At 42.3% G+C, this 16241-nt stretch overlaps 4 protein-coding genes across 6 annotated transcripts; 3 read left to right on the top strand and 1 right to left on the bottom strand.

Moving 5' to 3' along the window:
- Position 1: 1 nt before the first annotated feature.
- On the top strand, positions 2 to 1610 carry LOC119549278 (translin). The gene is made up of 5 exons (XM_037857212.1): positions 2 to 156; positions 211 to 298; positions 360 to 456; positions 521 to 636; positions 1153 to 1610. Exons 1-5 carry the CDS (start codon positions 82 to 84, stop codon positions 1482 to 1484), a joined length of 708 nt encoding a protein of 235 aa, XP_037713140.1. The 5' UTR covers positions 2 to 81; the 3' UTR covers positions 1485 to 1610.
- An 819-nt stretch (positions 1611 to 2429) lies between these two features.
- On the top strand, positions 2430 to 12143 carry LOC119549276 (carnitine O-palmitoyltransferase 1, liver isoform). Of its 3 annotated transcripts, none has more exons than XM_037857209.1 (9): positions 2430 to 2596; positions 7787 to 7968; positions 8035 to 8772; positions 9317 to 9516; positions 9577 to 9915; positions 10023 to 10088; positions 10870 to 11251; positions 11314 to 11673; positions 11732 to 12143. In XM_037857209.1, exons 2-9 carry the CDS (start codon positions 7828 to 7830, stop codon positions 11852 to 11854), a joined length of 2349 nt encoding a protein of 782 aa, XP_037713137.1. In that variant the 5' UTR covers positions 2430 to 2596; positions 7787 to 7827; the 3' UTR covers positions 11855 to 12143. The 3 variants fall into 3 exon arrangements, with proteins under 3 accessions (XP_037713137.1, XP_037713136.1, XP_037713138.1); XM_037857208.1 differs by lacking the exon at positions 2430 to 2596 and adding an exon at positions 5751 to 5982; XM_037857210.1 differs by lacking the exons at positions 2430 to 2596; positions 10023 to 10088 and adding exons at positions 5751 to 5982; positions 10253 to 10312.
- LOC119549281 (peptidyl-prolyl cis-trans isomerase-like 3) lies at positions 11977 to 13401 on the bottom strand. Its single transcript, XM_037857214.1, has 3 exons — positions 13370 to 13401; positions 13069 to 13305; positions 11977 to 12412 (listed from the first exon to the last, which is right to left on the bottom strand). Exons 1-3 carry the CDS (start codon positions 13370 to 13372, stop codon positions 12167 to 12169), a joined length of 486 nt encoding a protein of 161 aa, XP_037713142.1. The 5' UTR covers positions 13373 to 13401; the 3' UTR covers positions 11977 to 12166.
- Positions 13402 to 13458: 57 nt separating this feature from the next.
- On the top strand, positions 13459 to 16027 carry LOC119549277 (chromatin assembly factor 1 subunit B). Its single transcript, XM_037857211.1, has 2 exons — positions 13459 to 14143; positions 14211 to 16027. Exons 1-2 carry the CDS (start codon positions 13554 to 13556, stop codon positions 15877 to 15879), a joined length of 2259 nt encoding a protein of 752 aa, XP_037713139.1. The 5' UTR covers positions 13459 to 13553; the 3' UTR covers positions 15880 to 16027.
- Positions 16028 to 16241: the final 214 nt, after the last annotated feature.

Raw genomic sequence — 16241 nt, forward strand, 5'->3', positions numbered from 1 at the left:
ATCGATAGCAATTGCAAGACTATTGCTTGGCCAAACTACCATCTCTATCGCCGGCATAAACAAGTAAATTTTTAAGCAAAAATGTCGAACTTTGTGAATTTGGACATATTTTCGAACTACCAAAAGTACATAGACAATGAACAGGAAATCAGGGAGGTGGGTGGATTGTAACTTACCCGAAGAACACCCTTTAAGCCTCTGTTTTTTCAGAACATACGCATTGTGGTGCGCGAAATCGAACATTTGGCCAAGGAAGCGCAGATTAAACTGCAGATTATACACAGTGATTTGAGCCAGAGTAAGTATATGTTATGGTTTTGTTATATGGGTATATATTAAATATGTTCCCTTAACTTCAGTAAGTGCCTCCTGCGGCTTGGCCCGCAAACAGATCGAAGCCTGTGCCGAAAAGTACCAGAAATTGGCCAGCTTGGTGCCACCTGGTCAGTACTACAGGTGAGTCAGACGGTTGAAAATCCCTACTTTCCATAGTGGGTGCCTAATGCTACGCCTTCTGCAGGTACTCCGATCACTGGACCTACATCACGCAGCGTTTGATCTTTCTCATTGCTCTGGTTATCTATCTGGAGGCGGGATTTTTGGTTACCCGCGAAACCGTAGCCGAAATGTTGGGATGTAAGTTTGCTTGGCATACGGACAATTTCACAATATCATGTTAAATTGAAAAATCTTTGAGTTAAGTACCTGTTTCGTACAAATGTGATTTGTCAATAGCATGTTAGGTATGATGCTATCATCTGACTGTAATCTCTTAACTAGAGGAGATAAAGAAACTGACTAAAAGAAGATTCGCCTGCTCTTTGTTCTGGTTTTCTAAACCGAATTTGCTACTAATTCGTTTGATAACAGACTCTCTAAAATATACTGTCTCTAAAATTAAAACAATTTAACTACATTTTAACATTCTTTGGTAGATAGCAAACTCAAACGTTAACAGGACATTGAGAAATCGGCCTTGAGTCCTTTTCTTGCCTCTAGTAAAGTGTTCCTAAAACCTAACATGATTAAGAAACCACAGTATTTCGAAACACCAATTTAACCTTATCCTAAAATTAACCCGGCATTGATAAATCGATCTTAGTAGCCCCCATGGAAAACCCCATTACATCTTATTAACTGATTAACCCACAGTGAAAACCAGTCAGTCTGAGGGTTTCCACCTGGATGTGGAGGACTATCTACTGGGCATTCTGCAGTTGGCCTCGGAACTCTCCCGATTTGCCACCAATTCTGTCACCATGGGCGACTATGAACGTCCGCTTAATATCTCCCATTTCATTGGCGATCTGAACACAGGGTTCCGTTTGCTCAATCTGAAGAACGATGGTTTGAGGAAGCGATTCGATGCCTTAAAGTATGATGTCAAGAAGATCGAGGAGGTCGTCTACGATGTCAGCATACGCGGTCTGTCCAGCAAGGAGAAGGATCAGCAGGAGGAGCCGGCTACTCCAGCAACCGAATAGTGGTCTTCGTTCTTAGGCTACCTGAAAGATTACTTAAGACATTAGTTAACATGCAAGAAGCACGGGTTCCATTTAAAGCAGCATTTTATATTGGTAAATATATATATCTCATTCATTGAACAGAAAGATATTGCGTTTTGTGATTGAATCTTCGATGCATTTTTGGTTTGCATATGAAAATCCATGGGGTATAAAGTTTTTTGTCTTTTATTCTTCAGAGACGAACTTTCATAGTTGATTATTAGCTACCCAACTTTTATAAAAATCATACACAATATAGACGTACTTTCATAGTTGATTATTAACCACCTAACTTTTATAATATAATTTTGAAAAGTAGACACTGTTCCATGTAGACATTTTCAAAATAAAGTTTAGTAACTGTTAACGGAGTCCTACGTAGAACAAGTGTCTCCAACAGGAAAAATCTAACCACAATTTTTATAAGCCATCATTATGATACCCTCAATATATTGTATACAAAATGAATTTCATAAATATTTTATTATATTCATTTCGATTGCAAACAACTAATTAAAAATAAATCTTTAGCAAAAATAAGCTTCTCTGTATAATAATGTGGCCTATGTTTAACAAATGCAATTGTGTTTGTTTTTAAATAGAACATATTTCTTAAATATTTTAAAGAGGGGGTCGTTAAACCCCAAAAAAATGAAAAGTTCTTTCAACTTTAAGGGCGCTGCAATTTTAAACCTTGATTAAATCATTTGTGGTCATAGCTAAGTGCTAAGTGTACATATATGCACACACATGTTCGTTAAAGATAAACCCCCTTGAAAGTTGTTTGGCCACCACCCCTGCACCGCTGCTGTTGTTGTTGGCCCCGATCATATGGTGGATTTGTTGCTGCTCCTCTTTGGCCCGCTGCTTCCGTTTTCGCCTTTGCTTCTCAGGCGCAGTTTTAGTCTCTCTCTCAACGTCTCTCGCAACGCTTACAACATTTTCATTGCGCGCGCGTTTTTGCTGTTTTGCTGCTCCCGTCGTTTGTCGTCCTTCATTTTGTGTTATTCTTGTTGTGTTTCCTGTGCGCTTTTTATTCTTTTGCCCGTTTTTGCATTTTAACTTAAAGGAATTACTGCATTTTCAAGAAAGTAAGTCTATGGGGATTGCGCTTGGAAAAATACCGTTACCCCAGAAACGAACCTACTCTCACTGCCCCGCCCCTTTGCCGCCCTCAGCAAAAGCTAAAAATGAAAAACTCCAACCTGTTTGCAAATAATTGGGTCAAAAATCTTAACCAAAACTTGTTGCCCGAAATGGAGACTAAAAACAAATAGTAATGTATTTATTACAACACTCCCGACGAGTCTCTATTTGCCTTGTTGTTGTTTGTTTGTTTTAATTTTTTTTATTACGCAGACATAGTTGTTGTTTTGTATTTTTCAAAACACGCTTTAATCGAAGCGGTTCAAAGTCCGAAACAAGTTTTCAGAGAGGCTTAACGGGGCACGCTCTCTCTTAGTCGCTCTCTCTTAGTCGCTCTCTCTCTGGCACTCTCTTTTGGTGATGGGGGTGGAGGCGGAGGAGAGCGACTAAAACTGAGAGAGCTTTACTGGTAAACATCTGTAAAACAAACACAAAACAGACACCCACACAAAAGCAGGCAGGTGCAGCAGTATGCGCTCTCTGCGCCTCTTTGCCCCTCCACTCCCCCTCCAGCAGGCCCTCTCTCTTTCGAAAGGAAAATGCCAAAGAAAAGCTTAGCCAAGTGAACCCAATAACAACAAACACATAGCCAGTATAATAAACCCAGAATCCAACTGTTAACTACTATGGAAAGTAGCGAAACCATTAGCTATTGACCTCCTCCATTGAGTGTTTTGTTTTCATACCCGGTAATTGTAGAGTTTAAGGGTATATTTACTTATTTTATAAAGATATTTTCAATTGTATAAAGACTTTCCGGTGATTCAAGAAATTTACTCATTTAACTTGGTATAAACTTTAACTCCACAGTTCTTATGGTAATATTTTTAGAAAATTTAAAATTCTTAAAAGTTAGAAATTAAAATTAGTTGTTTATTTAGTTACAAAGTCTTTGGCAGTGGAATTTGGCTTGTATTATTACTAGTTCTGTAAAAATCTTTATTTTCAACTTTTTAAAATCAAGTATGATAATAATTCGTATTCATTTAAATTCTTAGATGGAGTTAAAACAACAGAACTGATAAGTATCAAGCATTTAAACACGTTTCCCCACTTTAATTATGTAAAACTGTTAGTAATCTTCCTTTCAAATTGAGTGATTATAAAATACTGTGTTAAGTATGTTATGCACGTCCTTGGCGACCCATCATCCTCAACTAAAAGTGTGTTACGTTCTTGGTTACGTTCATACTTTAAGATGGTTACTTAAGTTCCTTAACTATACCCGTTTTATTAAAAAAAAATCGAATCAATGAAATACCGGGTAACTCCCTGTCGTATCTTTCGAGTAGATACCTCTCTTGATTTTATTCATTCTCGTTTCGGTGGCTGCGACGCGGCAGCTGTGAATGATTTGCGAGGGGGTCCCAAGCACAACTGGTTCCCAGCGCCTTTGTACCGCCCCTCGTAACCCCCGAGATCTCGAGACCCTCGAGGCCCACCTCGATCGTCCCGCTCTCGTTAGACATGCGTCGCTGCCTTGGTTGTTTTGTCGGCGGCGGTAGCCGTCGCACATTTCAAGTTTGCTACGGTTCAAAGTCCAAATTCAAGATTCAGATACCACCACCACTACCATCGGAATCACTGGTGCACCATCTCTCTTGCTCTACGGTGGGGATTTCAATTTTTAAATCCCCGTTCTGCGCAGAATTTCTTTGGGTTTACCAAGATCAGATCAGAGTCGTGCGATAAGGTGGTGTTTTTTATGCCAGGTAGACACTTTCAACCCGTCACCGATTGCACTAGGTTATTCGGACAGTACTCACCTCTTATCGGAACCGCGTGCCGTGGCAAACCTTATCAATAACCCGAAATGGCGTAGTTCTCACAGGCCCCCCGCCACTGTGATTATTGGACTTTCAACTATAAATAGTGGGCGATTGGTTGGATTTATCGGCTCGCTCAATTGTTGCTTATCTCACCGTGTTCATTGGTCAGTTCTCGGTTCTAAAAACAAATCATATAAGACTTGTTTGTTAGCTTGTTTATCAAGTAAACAAGCTATTTCGCCATGTAACAGCGATAAGAATGGGTGTGGAGAGCCGATCTTCAGATCTGAAGTTGTTTAGCCAAACCAAATGCAGGCACAGTGCCATCTGCGAAAAGGTCAAAGTCCCATTGCCGAATTTAAAGCCCAATCTTTATGATATTACGAAATCGTGGCGACTGCAATCTTGAATATCAGTTATTTATGCTATTTTTATAGCTTAACAAAAGATACATACATGGGATAAGCACCAGGGGAATTTTATTTGAGGCGGTGAAATTGAAAAGACAAAAAATGTAAACTCTTTTTACTTATCATGCCCTTTAGACTTAAAAAATATCTTATCTAAAAATAAAATAAAAATGTTTGTTTATAACATAATTGCTACTTTCTATGACTTGTTTACTCTGTTATCACTATTAATTCAAGAAATACTAGATAAAATGTGATGTTTTAATATATGTATAATTTAAAATATTTGCAAAAACTATAAATCTTTTAAGATTAAAACTGGTAATTTAGGTAAATGGTAGTTTAGGTATTTCGACTATTAAAAATATATCATTAACAAATTGCTTGCAACTGTTTACTTCAGCTATTGTGTTTACTAAGTGTTTTGAATTTACCAAAAAAATATGAGTGACTTTACGAAATTCGATTAGATCATTTTTGAAGTTCCCTTAACGCATTGATAGTGCACCTCGGTTCCCAGAAATTTGTCTAGCCAAGTTGAAAACAAGTTTTCAAGAGATATTGACAATACTAATTGCGTATACCCCTTGAAACGAAGAGTACACCCATCATATACATGTAGGTGTTTATGGGGCCTAATCAGATATCCATTTCACCATTTCGGTATGCGATAAGGGGCGCCCTATCGATCTGAGGAGAAATGGTTCCCTGAATATCACCGGTCAACACACTCCACCAGGCACCCTTTCCACTTTTTCCACTCTCTCGGAGCAACGAGCCCCTCGACTTGTGACGCATCCAAAACCACATCCACATCCACATGGCCAGAAAAGCACATCGACTATACTATATCTGTATCTCTGCGCTCCGCTCCGAGTGCTTTTTAAGACCCTAGCGAACCCGTTGTGCTCACAGTCGATTCAGTCAACGCTCGGCGTCTAAACGATCAAGTCGCTTTATAAGAACCGGGGGATCCGAAATATCCCCAGTGGCATTAACTCGTGTGTGCATCTTGCCTAGGATTTCGCAATTGTCATTTCCCCCTCCCAAAAGAAAAGTTTATAAATACCACATTCACACATCGAAGTGCAATTAATACAACGCGATATACAGGAAATAGTTTATACCGAATTATTTTAATTCGCCGAGAAGGTTTGTTTGTGTTTTTCTTATTTATTTATTGCTTAGCCCCCCAGCTGAAGGTCGGAAAAGCGTAAACAAAGCGCAAAATAAAAGAAAGGGGGGTTTTATGCAAAGGTTGCATTTTTGCGGCTTACGTAGACCCCTTATTTCTTGTTTTTCACGTTCTGATCTTTACCCCCATGGGGTCTTTATCTCGTTCCCACTTGTGTGACCCAAATTCCGGCACATGTTTTGATAGTTGAAAAATCTATTCCATAAACCTTATCAGGGTTTTTTAGTGGTTACATAAAACCCGGCATTGGACCCGCCTCCCTCGCAAGTTAACAAACAAATATGTAGATATGTATAAGCACAAGGTCGGGCCCACTCGATCTAGAAAATAACAACAATTTAAATTTTATGCAATATAATTAACGTTGTAGACCACGTATGGGAAGAGAGCAGACTATGAAAAAAACAATTTGTGGACTTTGTACCCTCGGGCCCAGCAGAAAAATAAAACGATCTTATAAAAAAGACAACAAATCGCGCATATTTTTATTTTTCCTATGCTGAGTTTGCTGATAGGCAAACAAATAAAAGCCGGTAGTGATCGTTGCTCAAATTATTAAGCATACGCCGCATAGTCGTCGCCCCAAACTGGGTCAAACGAACATGAATTCGTATCATATCTTTTAGTGGCTATTTCGAGTGGTCATTCTGGTTTATTGATATGTTTGGACAATAGATACTCGGATGCACTGACCTTCACCAAGGTGTATCCGTCGAATATCAAGGTTTACGTATATGGTTTAGGGTCTAGCGAAGCGTTATAACTCCAAGTGTCATGCCATCTGAGGAACTTTTGGCTTTATAAATAGATAAATATAAATAAACATCTATATATATGCACAAATGCATTGGTATGCAGAGTTCCAAAGCTGAATAGCTGAAGTTGAATAGGCACTCGAACGAATCACAAAAGCAATCAAATAGTTGTGCAATTTAATTGCGAATCGAATCCCGGTGAAGGTGTAGAATTGCAGCTGCTTGGGGAAGTCCGTAAATTATTGAACAGAGTAATTAGCTTTCCAAGTGAGGAGTGAATAGAAGCCTCCATTGAACTTTGTCTTTGCTTTATTATTATTTTCTTTGCCAGTGAATCCGATTCTAGAATCGTTTCCATGGACTGCTGCCTAGACCTAGAATCTCAGACGGACTCTATCCCAACGATGATAACCCCAGTTGAATAAAACCGCGCTCTGTGACGTCAATCGTCAATTGCATGTAAAATGTTATGACATCGAATGGTGGAGAATACAAAGCGTGTATATACTAAATAATGTATATAGAACGAATGTGAAGCGTGTAATATTTCGTTGATCTTTGGACCTCTAGTGCCCCAAACAAAACACTTCATGAAACAGATATTACGAATGTGAAGTATCTACAATCTAAAACGCATTTTAGCTTGGTCGCGAGTGGCAAAATAAGCAAGATATTTTTTCGTGAATCACATGATTCGGCTGTCTGGCAATTTCCATTCCATCTTATCAGTGAGTGTTTTTTCACAATCTAGACCACAAAGGAGCAAAGTTATCAGGATTCAAATTTGGTGTTTTTGGGGGCGTTTACCTTGAAAGGGGGATAAAATCGGACAAACCTTTTTAGCTTGTGTTTTGAAATCGTGTTTAAAATAGCTACTCTCTTGATAAGGAATGTTTTTGTTTTGATTTTATACAATGTTCTGGTAATTCTTATATTCTCTCTATTATATGATATTTTTCTGATTATATATATACCTATATCTATATCTATTATTTTTATATTACAGCATTTTTCTTGCACTTGGGATATCATTAGTAGCCTGCAGATATGGCTGAAGCCCATTCTGCAGTGGCATTCTCGTTTGCCATCACCCACGAGGGCTTCGACATCAATTATGACCACGAGGTGCTCAACTTGGTGTGGAATTCGGGAATCCGCTCCTGGAAAAAACGTTTGGGACGCGCCAGGGTAAGTTTATATCTCAGAATTATTTTAAATTAAATTGAATACTAACCTGAGGTTATTTTTTTTTAGAACGGCGTACGCAATGGCGTCTATCCGGCCCACATCCAGAGCCTCTGGCTGATCTCGGCCATTGCGCTGGGTCTGCACTTTGCCGGCTACCAGGCTCCATTTAATCTGACCAACCGGATACTCGTGCACCTTCCCTCCAACACAATCAACTGGCAGGTGGCTGCCTGTTTTCTGGCCGCTTTGGTGGTTTGGCTATCGATCTGCTTCACCATGCGGTACACTCTCAAGTTGCTGCTGATGTACAAGGGCTGGATGTACGAGTCCAGAGCTCCTGGCAGTCGAGTCTCACTGCCCACCATGTTGTGGGTGGCAGTGGTGCGGGTCCTGTCCAGTTGGAACAAACCGGGCCTGTACAGCTTCCAGGGATCTCTGCCCAGATTGCCATTGCCCTCCGTTAGCGATACGATGACCAGGTATCTGCGAAGTGTTCGTCCTTTGCTGGATGATGAGAACTACACGCGAATGGAGCGATTGGCCAAGGAATTCGAGCAGACCATTGGCAAGAAACTGCAGTGGTATCTTATCCTCAAGAGCTGGTGGTCCACCAACTACGTTTCGGATTGGTGGGAGGAGTACGTGTACCTGCGCGGTCGCAGTCCCTTGTGCGTCAACAGCAACTTTTACGGCACTGATGCGATCTTCATGAACCTCACCGATAAACAGGCGGCTCGAGCGGCCAATGTGATCTCCCTACTGCTCAACTTCCGTCGACTGATCGAGCACCAGGAATTGCAGCCTGTGAGTATTGTATTATAAGAACTATAACCATTTTGGAATCGTTATCTCATCTGCATGTTAAACTAAAAGTAGCTAAATCTAAAAAAACAAAAGGAAATTGGATGTCAAAACCTACTTTTAGTTTAACATGTAGACGAGAAAGTGCTTCATATCAATTAAGTTTTATGTACTTTTATTGCCGATAACTTATACGCGTGTTAAATTTAATCTAGAGTTTAAGAGCTTAATACACGCTTTTAGTATAACAGGCAGACGTGAAAGCAGCCCTTAAACGATACCTTGACAGCTAGTTAAAAGTCTACCACATATTAAAAGTTGAACTAAGTTTTCATAAAGCTTTATAGCTCTTTAATATAGACATTTATGAATCACTTGTCATTACGGTTTGTTTAATTGATATTAGTATTTTACTCAAAGTTTAATTTAACAAAGAGGCATACATATGATACAACCGTTATCATTTTTCCAAATTACTATTTAAGATAAGGACAGATTAATTTTAAAAATCATGTATATTAACTTTATATATTATTTTCTTTTTCAGATCATGGTTCAGGGTATGATTCCCCTGTGCTCCTGGCAGTACGAACGCACCTTTAACACGGCCCGTGTGCCTGGTCTGGAAACCGATCGTATTATCCACTACAGGGACTCCAACCACATTGTCGTGCTGCACAAGGGTTGCTACTACAAGATGCCCATTTACTACAAGGGTCGCATCCTGCGTCCTTGCGAGCTGCAAGTGTGAGTAACTACTGGGTAGGAAACTCTAGAAATTGTTATTAAATTTGTATTACCTTGCAGGCAAATTGAGGAAATTCTCAAGGGAAAGGCCACTCCCGTGGAGGGTGAGGAGCACCTGGCTGCCCTGACCGCCTGGAACCGCTCCAAGTGGGCGGAGGCCAGGAATACGTTTTTCTCCAGGGGCGCCAATCACATTTCCCTGCGAACCATCGAGTCGGCTGCCTTTGTGCTCTCCCTGGACGATGAGCCCTTCGAGTTCGATCTGGCGCGTCCGGAACTCCTGGACAACTTTGGCAAGAAGCTGCTCCACGGCAACGGCTACAACCGTTGGTTTGACAAGTGCTTCACCGTCTGTGTGGGCACCAATGGACGCGTTGGCTTCAATGCCGAACACACCTGGTAAGTGGCGACCAATCGTTACACTTTAAAATTCCTTTCAGCCCTGAAAAAAAAGTACTTCATAATCTTAACCATCTGAACCAATTTGCAAAATCACAATCCAAAAGGTCCGACGCCGCCATCGCCTCACACATGTGGGAGAACCTGATCGTCGATGATCTTGTATCGGAGGGGTAATGATTTTCGATTCCTATACCCACCTGCAATTTGTCGGTTTTGGTTGGCTGCGTTCAGTTTTCAGTTATCACCCATTGTCCTCCCCCAATTATATTATAATTTTTATTAACCCCGGTTGTGGCCTAACAATTGATTTACACCATTTACACTTTTCTTATAGGGCCGATGCACCGGTTTTGGGACATCTATGGGAGTATATATTTGGTGATGATATCTATGGGTAAACACTTAGTTCCAAAGCACACAAGCAAACAGCAAAGCAATTTAAGTCATTTGGGTTGAGCACGAGAGTCTCTTCAAAGCTTTAATGATCTCGCTAAACAGTAAATATTAGATTCAAGGAGATTCAAGGAGCTGGAAAAATATAACGAAGTTCAGTCTGTCGTATTTACCCATTTTTGTATTAACTTTTTAAGGGAATACTCAAGTCTGAACAAGCAAAAGTATAATTCAATACTATTTATTAATTATAAAAAGTCCTATTATCATATATTTTAAATTATTTTTAAAGGGAACATTCAAATTTGTAAATATATAATATATTACTTTTAATATTTGAGTTTTTCCCACAATGAAATTCTTATTTTCTCCCTTGACCTTTATTTACTGTATTTACAAACGCTAATCAACCCAAATGGCATCAATTTTAATTTATTTGGCTTTCGTGACTAACATCTATTGTACAAAATTAACAAGACTTTGATTTACGTTGCTTTATATACATTTCCACAACGGATCAAGCTTTAAATCTAACCTATTTACCTGGTAACCCTGCAGATATGATGAATCTGGCAATACCAAGGGCACCCCCGAGTTCCAGCCACCCACACCAACCAGGCTCACCTGGGACCTTAAGCCTTGTCTGCCGCAGATCGAGGAGGCCACCATCGATGTGACCAAGCTGATTAACGAGGTGAATCTGCGCATCCTGGTGCACCAGGAATACGGCAAGGGATTCATGAAGAAGTGCCGCATCTCGCCGGATGCCTATATTCAAATGGCCCTGCAGTTGGCCTACTATCGTGATGCCGGACGCTTCTCGCTGACCTACGAGGCCTCCATGACGCGTCTCTTCCGGGAGGGAAGAACCGAGACAGTGCGTCCCTGCACCATTGAGTCCTCCGCCTGGGTTAAGGCCATGCAGAATCCCACCACAACTGTAAGAAGTTATAATACTATCTTACTTAAAACCAGGCTAATCTTAAACTATTTGCTTTACAGAACGATGAGCGTGTGAAGTTGCTGCAGGCTGCCTGCGATCGCCACCAGTTGGGCTACCAGGATGCCATGTGCGGTCGTGGTATTGATCGTCATCTCTTCTGCCTTTATGTCGTCTCGAAGTACCTGGAGGTGGACTCTCCCTTCCTCAACGAGGTCCTCAGCGAGCCCTGGCGCCTGTCCACTAGTCAGACTCCGCACGGCCAGACGCCCAAGATGGATCTGAAGAAGCATCCGAACTGCATCAGTGCTGGAGGCGGCTTTGGACCCGTGGCCGATGATGGTTATGGTGTGTCCTACATCATTGCCGGCGAGAATCTGATATTCTTCCATATCTCAGCGAAGACCACGTGCCAGCAAACGGTAAGGAGTAAACATATATACATCAAATGGAGTTAAACTAATCAGATTTCCATTCCAGGATGTGCATCGCTTCTCGGAGAACATCTCGCAGGCTCTGTCCGACATTCGCAGCATGTTCGAGCAGCACATGAAGGACCATCCGAAGCCCGCCAAATCACTCACAAACGGCACCTCCACATAATCTATGTAGTCCAGATTCTTGTTAGCATTTGTTTTATCCCCTCTAGTTGATCGTTTTAAACACATCTTATACATCCGTCTAGTGTAAGTTCCAAATTAAGTGCAAAAGTCGTCAAGAGAGAGTTAGACATAAACAATGCAATTTTTTATAAACAATTGTGACTTGGCTGATTTTAAGATTTAGTCGTTAGGTACTTTTGCACAATATTTGATGTTTCTCAATCAATTAGTTTGTAATCGAAGAAATCGTGTAAACTTAAGTGCTATAAATATACTTAATTTTAAGCGTATGATTGGGAATTTTTGTGTTCTATCACGTGGCTAGAGGATTGGCATGTATGGTCACGCCGTTGATCTTCTTGTCCACATGGGGACGGTAGTTCTTGGGGTTGACGGGCAGCTTCTCCAGCTCGTCTAGAGCATCAAAGCCATCGATGACACGTCCAAATAGTGTGTACTTCAGGTCCAGATTTGGCTGGGCAGCATATGTGATGAAGAATTGGCTGGCATTGGCATTGGGTCCGTTGTTGGCCATGGAAACCATTCCTCGGTCGGTGTGCTGTAAAAATTAGATGTATTGTACATTAGGATAAGTTTTCTAATTGTTATGATAAACTAAAAGTAGGCATTAAGAGATGTTGCAAATCAGTAAGGAAAACAATTAAAGAAAAATTTTAATTTTGACTGGCACTACCTAAAAAATAATTTTTTGAAATCTCATAGATTCTGAGTTTCCCATAATTCTCTTCCAATATAAGATTTAATTTTCGGAATTCCTAAAACATCATCTGCGATTTTTAAAAGACACTAACTTGTAATTTGAGATATCAAAATCGATTCTTGTATACAAAATGTACTTATAAAAATTAAAATAGGTGTCTTAACAATAACGTTTCTTAAATATTAGAAGATATATATTTAATAAAATAATTTGTAACAAAAATTTCGTAATATTTTGTAGTATATAGAAATGAAATATGAAATATTTCGGAGTAAATTTAGTTTTACACGGAAGTACTTTTGGAATCTATTTTCTCAGACTTTGTGAAAAGTCGAAATACAGACATAAGTTTTTAAAACAATCTTATTTTCCCGTTCCATATAAGGTTATATTCAATATACCCCTTTCATCTAAGATTACAGGGTATGTACTACAGACAGCCGGCGTGGTTGGAGTATGGAAGTTCCCCAGCCAAATCTTTGTAATCAGCTCACCTTGACGGTTTCCTTGAACTCATCGTCGAACTTCTGGCCCCAAATAGACTGTCCATTCTTCCCGGTATTGGTGGGATCGCCGGTTTGGACAATAAATCCCTTTATATTCCTGATAAAGACGCATCCGCTGTAATAATCGCTGGCGCACAGTGCGAGGAAATTCTCGCAGGCCTTGGGACAGGCATCGCAGAAGAGCTCTATTTTAAGGTCACCCACGTCGGTGTGCAGCGTTACGGACTGTAAAATAAGCAATAAATTCAGTTAAAACGGGGTGATATCAGAATTACCAACTTTTGTTTACCATTTTGGAAGTAAAAGTGCAGCCCTCGTTCCCCGAAGCTATCTCTCTGCCTATCGATAACAGCATTCGATATCGCTTTTGGTATTCCGATGACCGATGGTCACACTTTTAGGCGCGAATTCTGCCGCATAAAATATTTTTTTCGCACTTCAAGCAGTCAACAGTGGCCAATTAAGTAAACAGGATGAAGTGCAAGATACCCGAGATCTCGTGGCACAACCGCGATCCAGTGCTAAGTGTGGATATCCAGCAAAATGGCCTGGGATTGCGCTCGCCGACGATTTGTCGCTTGGCCTCCGGCGGCACAGATGCCCATGTCCTCATTTGGTATGTGAATCGCAGCGATGATGCCGAGGGCGTGGATGTGGACCTGGCCGCCGATTTGTCGCGGCATCAACGTGCCGTGAACACGGTTCGCTGGTCACCGAACGGCGAACTCCTGGCCTCCGGCGACGATGAGAGTGTGGTCTTCATTTGGAAACAGAAAGCCGACCACGAAGTCATCAACATTGTGGATGCCGATGGTGCCAGCGATCAGGACAAGGAGGTGTGGATAACGCTGAAGGTGCTGCGCGGCCATCGCGAGGATATCTACGACCTCAGCTGGGCGCCGAACTCACAGTTCCTGGTCACCGGATCGGTGGACAACACCGCCATGCTGTGGGACGTCTACAAGGGCAAGTCACTGGCCATTCTCGACGATCACAAGGGTTACGTGCAGGGCGTGGCCTGGGATCCCTGCAATCAGTATATTGCCACCCTGAGCACCGACAGGTAGGCAGTACAGCCAGAACAAGCTGTGTTTCCGACAAATAACTAAATAATCTTATTTATCTTCCAGGCAAATGCGCATCTTTGATGCCAATACCAAGCGGGTGCTCCACCGGGTCGGCAAGTGCGGATTCCCAGTGAAGGAGGGCCACGAGATGCACGGCAAGATGATACGGCTGTACCACGATGGCACCCTGCCGACCTTCTTTCGCCGCCTGTGCTTCACTCCCGATGGCAAGCTGCTGCTTACGCCGGCGGGAATTACCGACTACGATGGCGTGGTGAAGCCCATAAACACCACCTATGGATTCAGTCGCTATGATCTGTCGAAACCAGCCTTTGTCCTGCCCTTTCCCAACGAATACGCGGTGGCTGTCCGCTGCTCACCGGTGCTGTACCGTCTGAGACCGTACAATGCTGAGAAGAATCCTCCCATTATCTCTCTGCCTTACCGCATGATCTACGCCGTGGCCACAAAGAACGCTGTGTTCTTCTACGATACCCAGCAATCGGTGCCTTTCGCCATTATCTCCAAAATTCACTACTCCAGGCTCACGGATCTGGCCTGGTCTAATGACGGAACTGTCCTGATCGTGTCCAGCACCGATGGCTTCTGCTCGCTGGTGACCTTTGAGCCAAATGAGCTGGGCGAGCGCTACGAGGATATGGATGCAGTGCTGAGCGCTGCCCTCAAATCTTCAGAGAATGTGCCGCTGCCAAAGAGAAAGAAACAGAAGCTCCGCAAGGCATCGTCAGATGAGGTGGTAGTCCAAAGGAAACCACTGCAGGAGAAGACCAAACCGAATACAAATAGGAAGGCTGCAGGATCAGGGATCAAAGAGGAGGGCGAAAACGATCTGGATGCTGAAAACGATTCATCCATGCACAGTGCCAGTTCGTCCAACTCCAACAGTCCCAAAACGAAGACCAAGGTCGAAGTTAAGCCCACACCCATTGCCATTCGGCGTTCGCCCCGCAAAGTTACGACTACGCCCACGCCGATAGCTATACGCAGAGCTCCGCGTAAGCCGGAAGATGGAAAGGGAACCGAACAATCCAAGCCTAAAGAAGACGTAGAAGCCAGCTCCTCAAAAGCAACCGAAGTAGAGCAGAAAGAGGAGACGGCATCACCTGTAAAGCGTAAGATCAGCACTGAGGCAGTGCCTCCGACAGAGACATCACAACCAGCCCTTGGAGTGATTCCGGTAATCGACAAGGAGATCATCAGTTCTGATGAAAAGTTCGAGTCGCCCGAGAAAAAGTCCCGCCCTGCTACGCCCATTCAAGTGCGCCGCCAGCCCCGAACTCCCGGAAGCTCCAGCAACTTTAACCTCACCCCGAAGAGCCAACCCGCCAAGCAAGCCACTCCCATCGCCGTGAGGCGTACTCCCCGCGTTCTCGTCGAAATGCCCGTCAATTCGCCGGTGGTGCCGATGGAGGAGGCCATGGATGCCTGGCCCCTCGAGGAGGGCATCACACCACTGCCAGCGACACAGAAGGATTCGGAAGATCCTATGCCGGAGCCCAAGAAGACGGAAAAGAAGCCTGCTGTAATCGCAGCCAGCGAGGTGACCTGCGAGCGGACCGAGGACATTCGACTGGTCTACGAGGATACGCAGGAGGGAACCCCGCAAAAGGCTCCGGAATCAACCCCATCCACGCCCAATAACAAAACGCCACGACGAGTGTCCTTGCGTACCATCTCTACGCCCAAATCAAAAAAGAAACTTTTAGAGTAGACAATGCAATAGTTTAGCCGTAACAGATTTATAATAGAGGAATTCCTGATACCGTTCATCTTGGGGTTACCCCATCAAAATTGTAAAAAAAATATCATCAGAATTCCTTATCAAACAATTCCAGAAATAAAATGCAAGACAAGGTTTAGATACATTGGTATTTCCTTTTACAAAAATGGGGTGATCATCGTGAAAATTGTACAGTTGCGACATGAGTGGTAGGTTTATAGGAATTTGTGATCTACGCGTCCTTCTATTTTATGTCCATATATGTAGGGGTTCCTACCTGTCAAAAACGTCATTTAATAAGTCATATGAAGAAGTGGTCGACTGTACCAAAAAGGAAACTGTTTTTTTCTACC

Source organism: Drosophila subpulchrella, chromosome 2R, assembly GCF_014743375.2.
Source record: "Drosophila subpulchrella strain 33 F10 #4 breed RU33 chromosome 2R, RU_Dsub_v1.1 Primary Assembly, whole genome shotgun sequence".
Classification (NCBI taxonomy): Eukaryota; Metazoa; Arthropoda; class Insecta; order Diptera; family Drosophilidae; genus Drosophila; species Drosophila subpulchrella.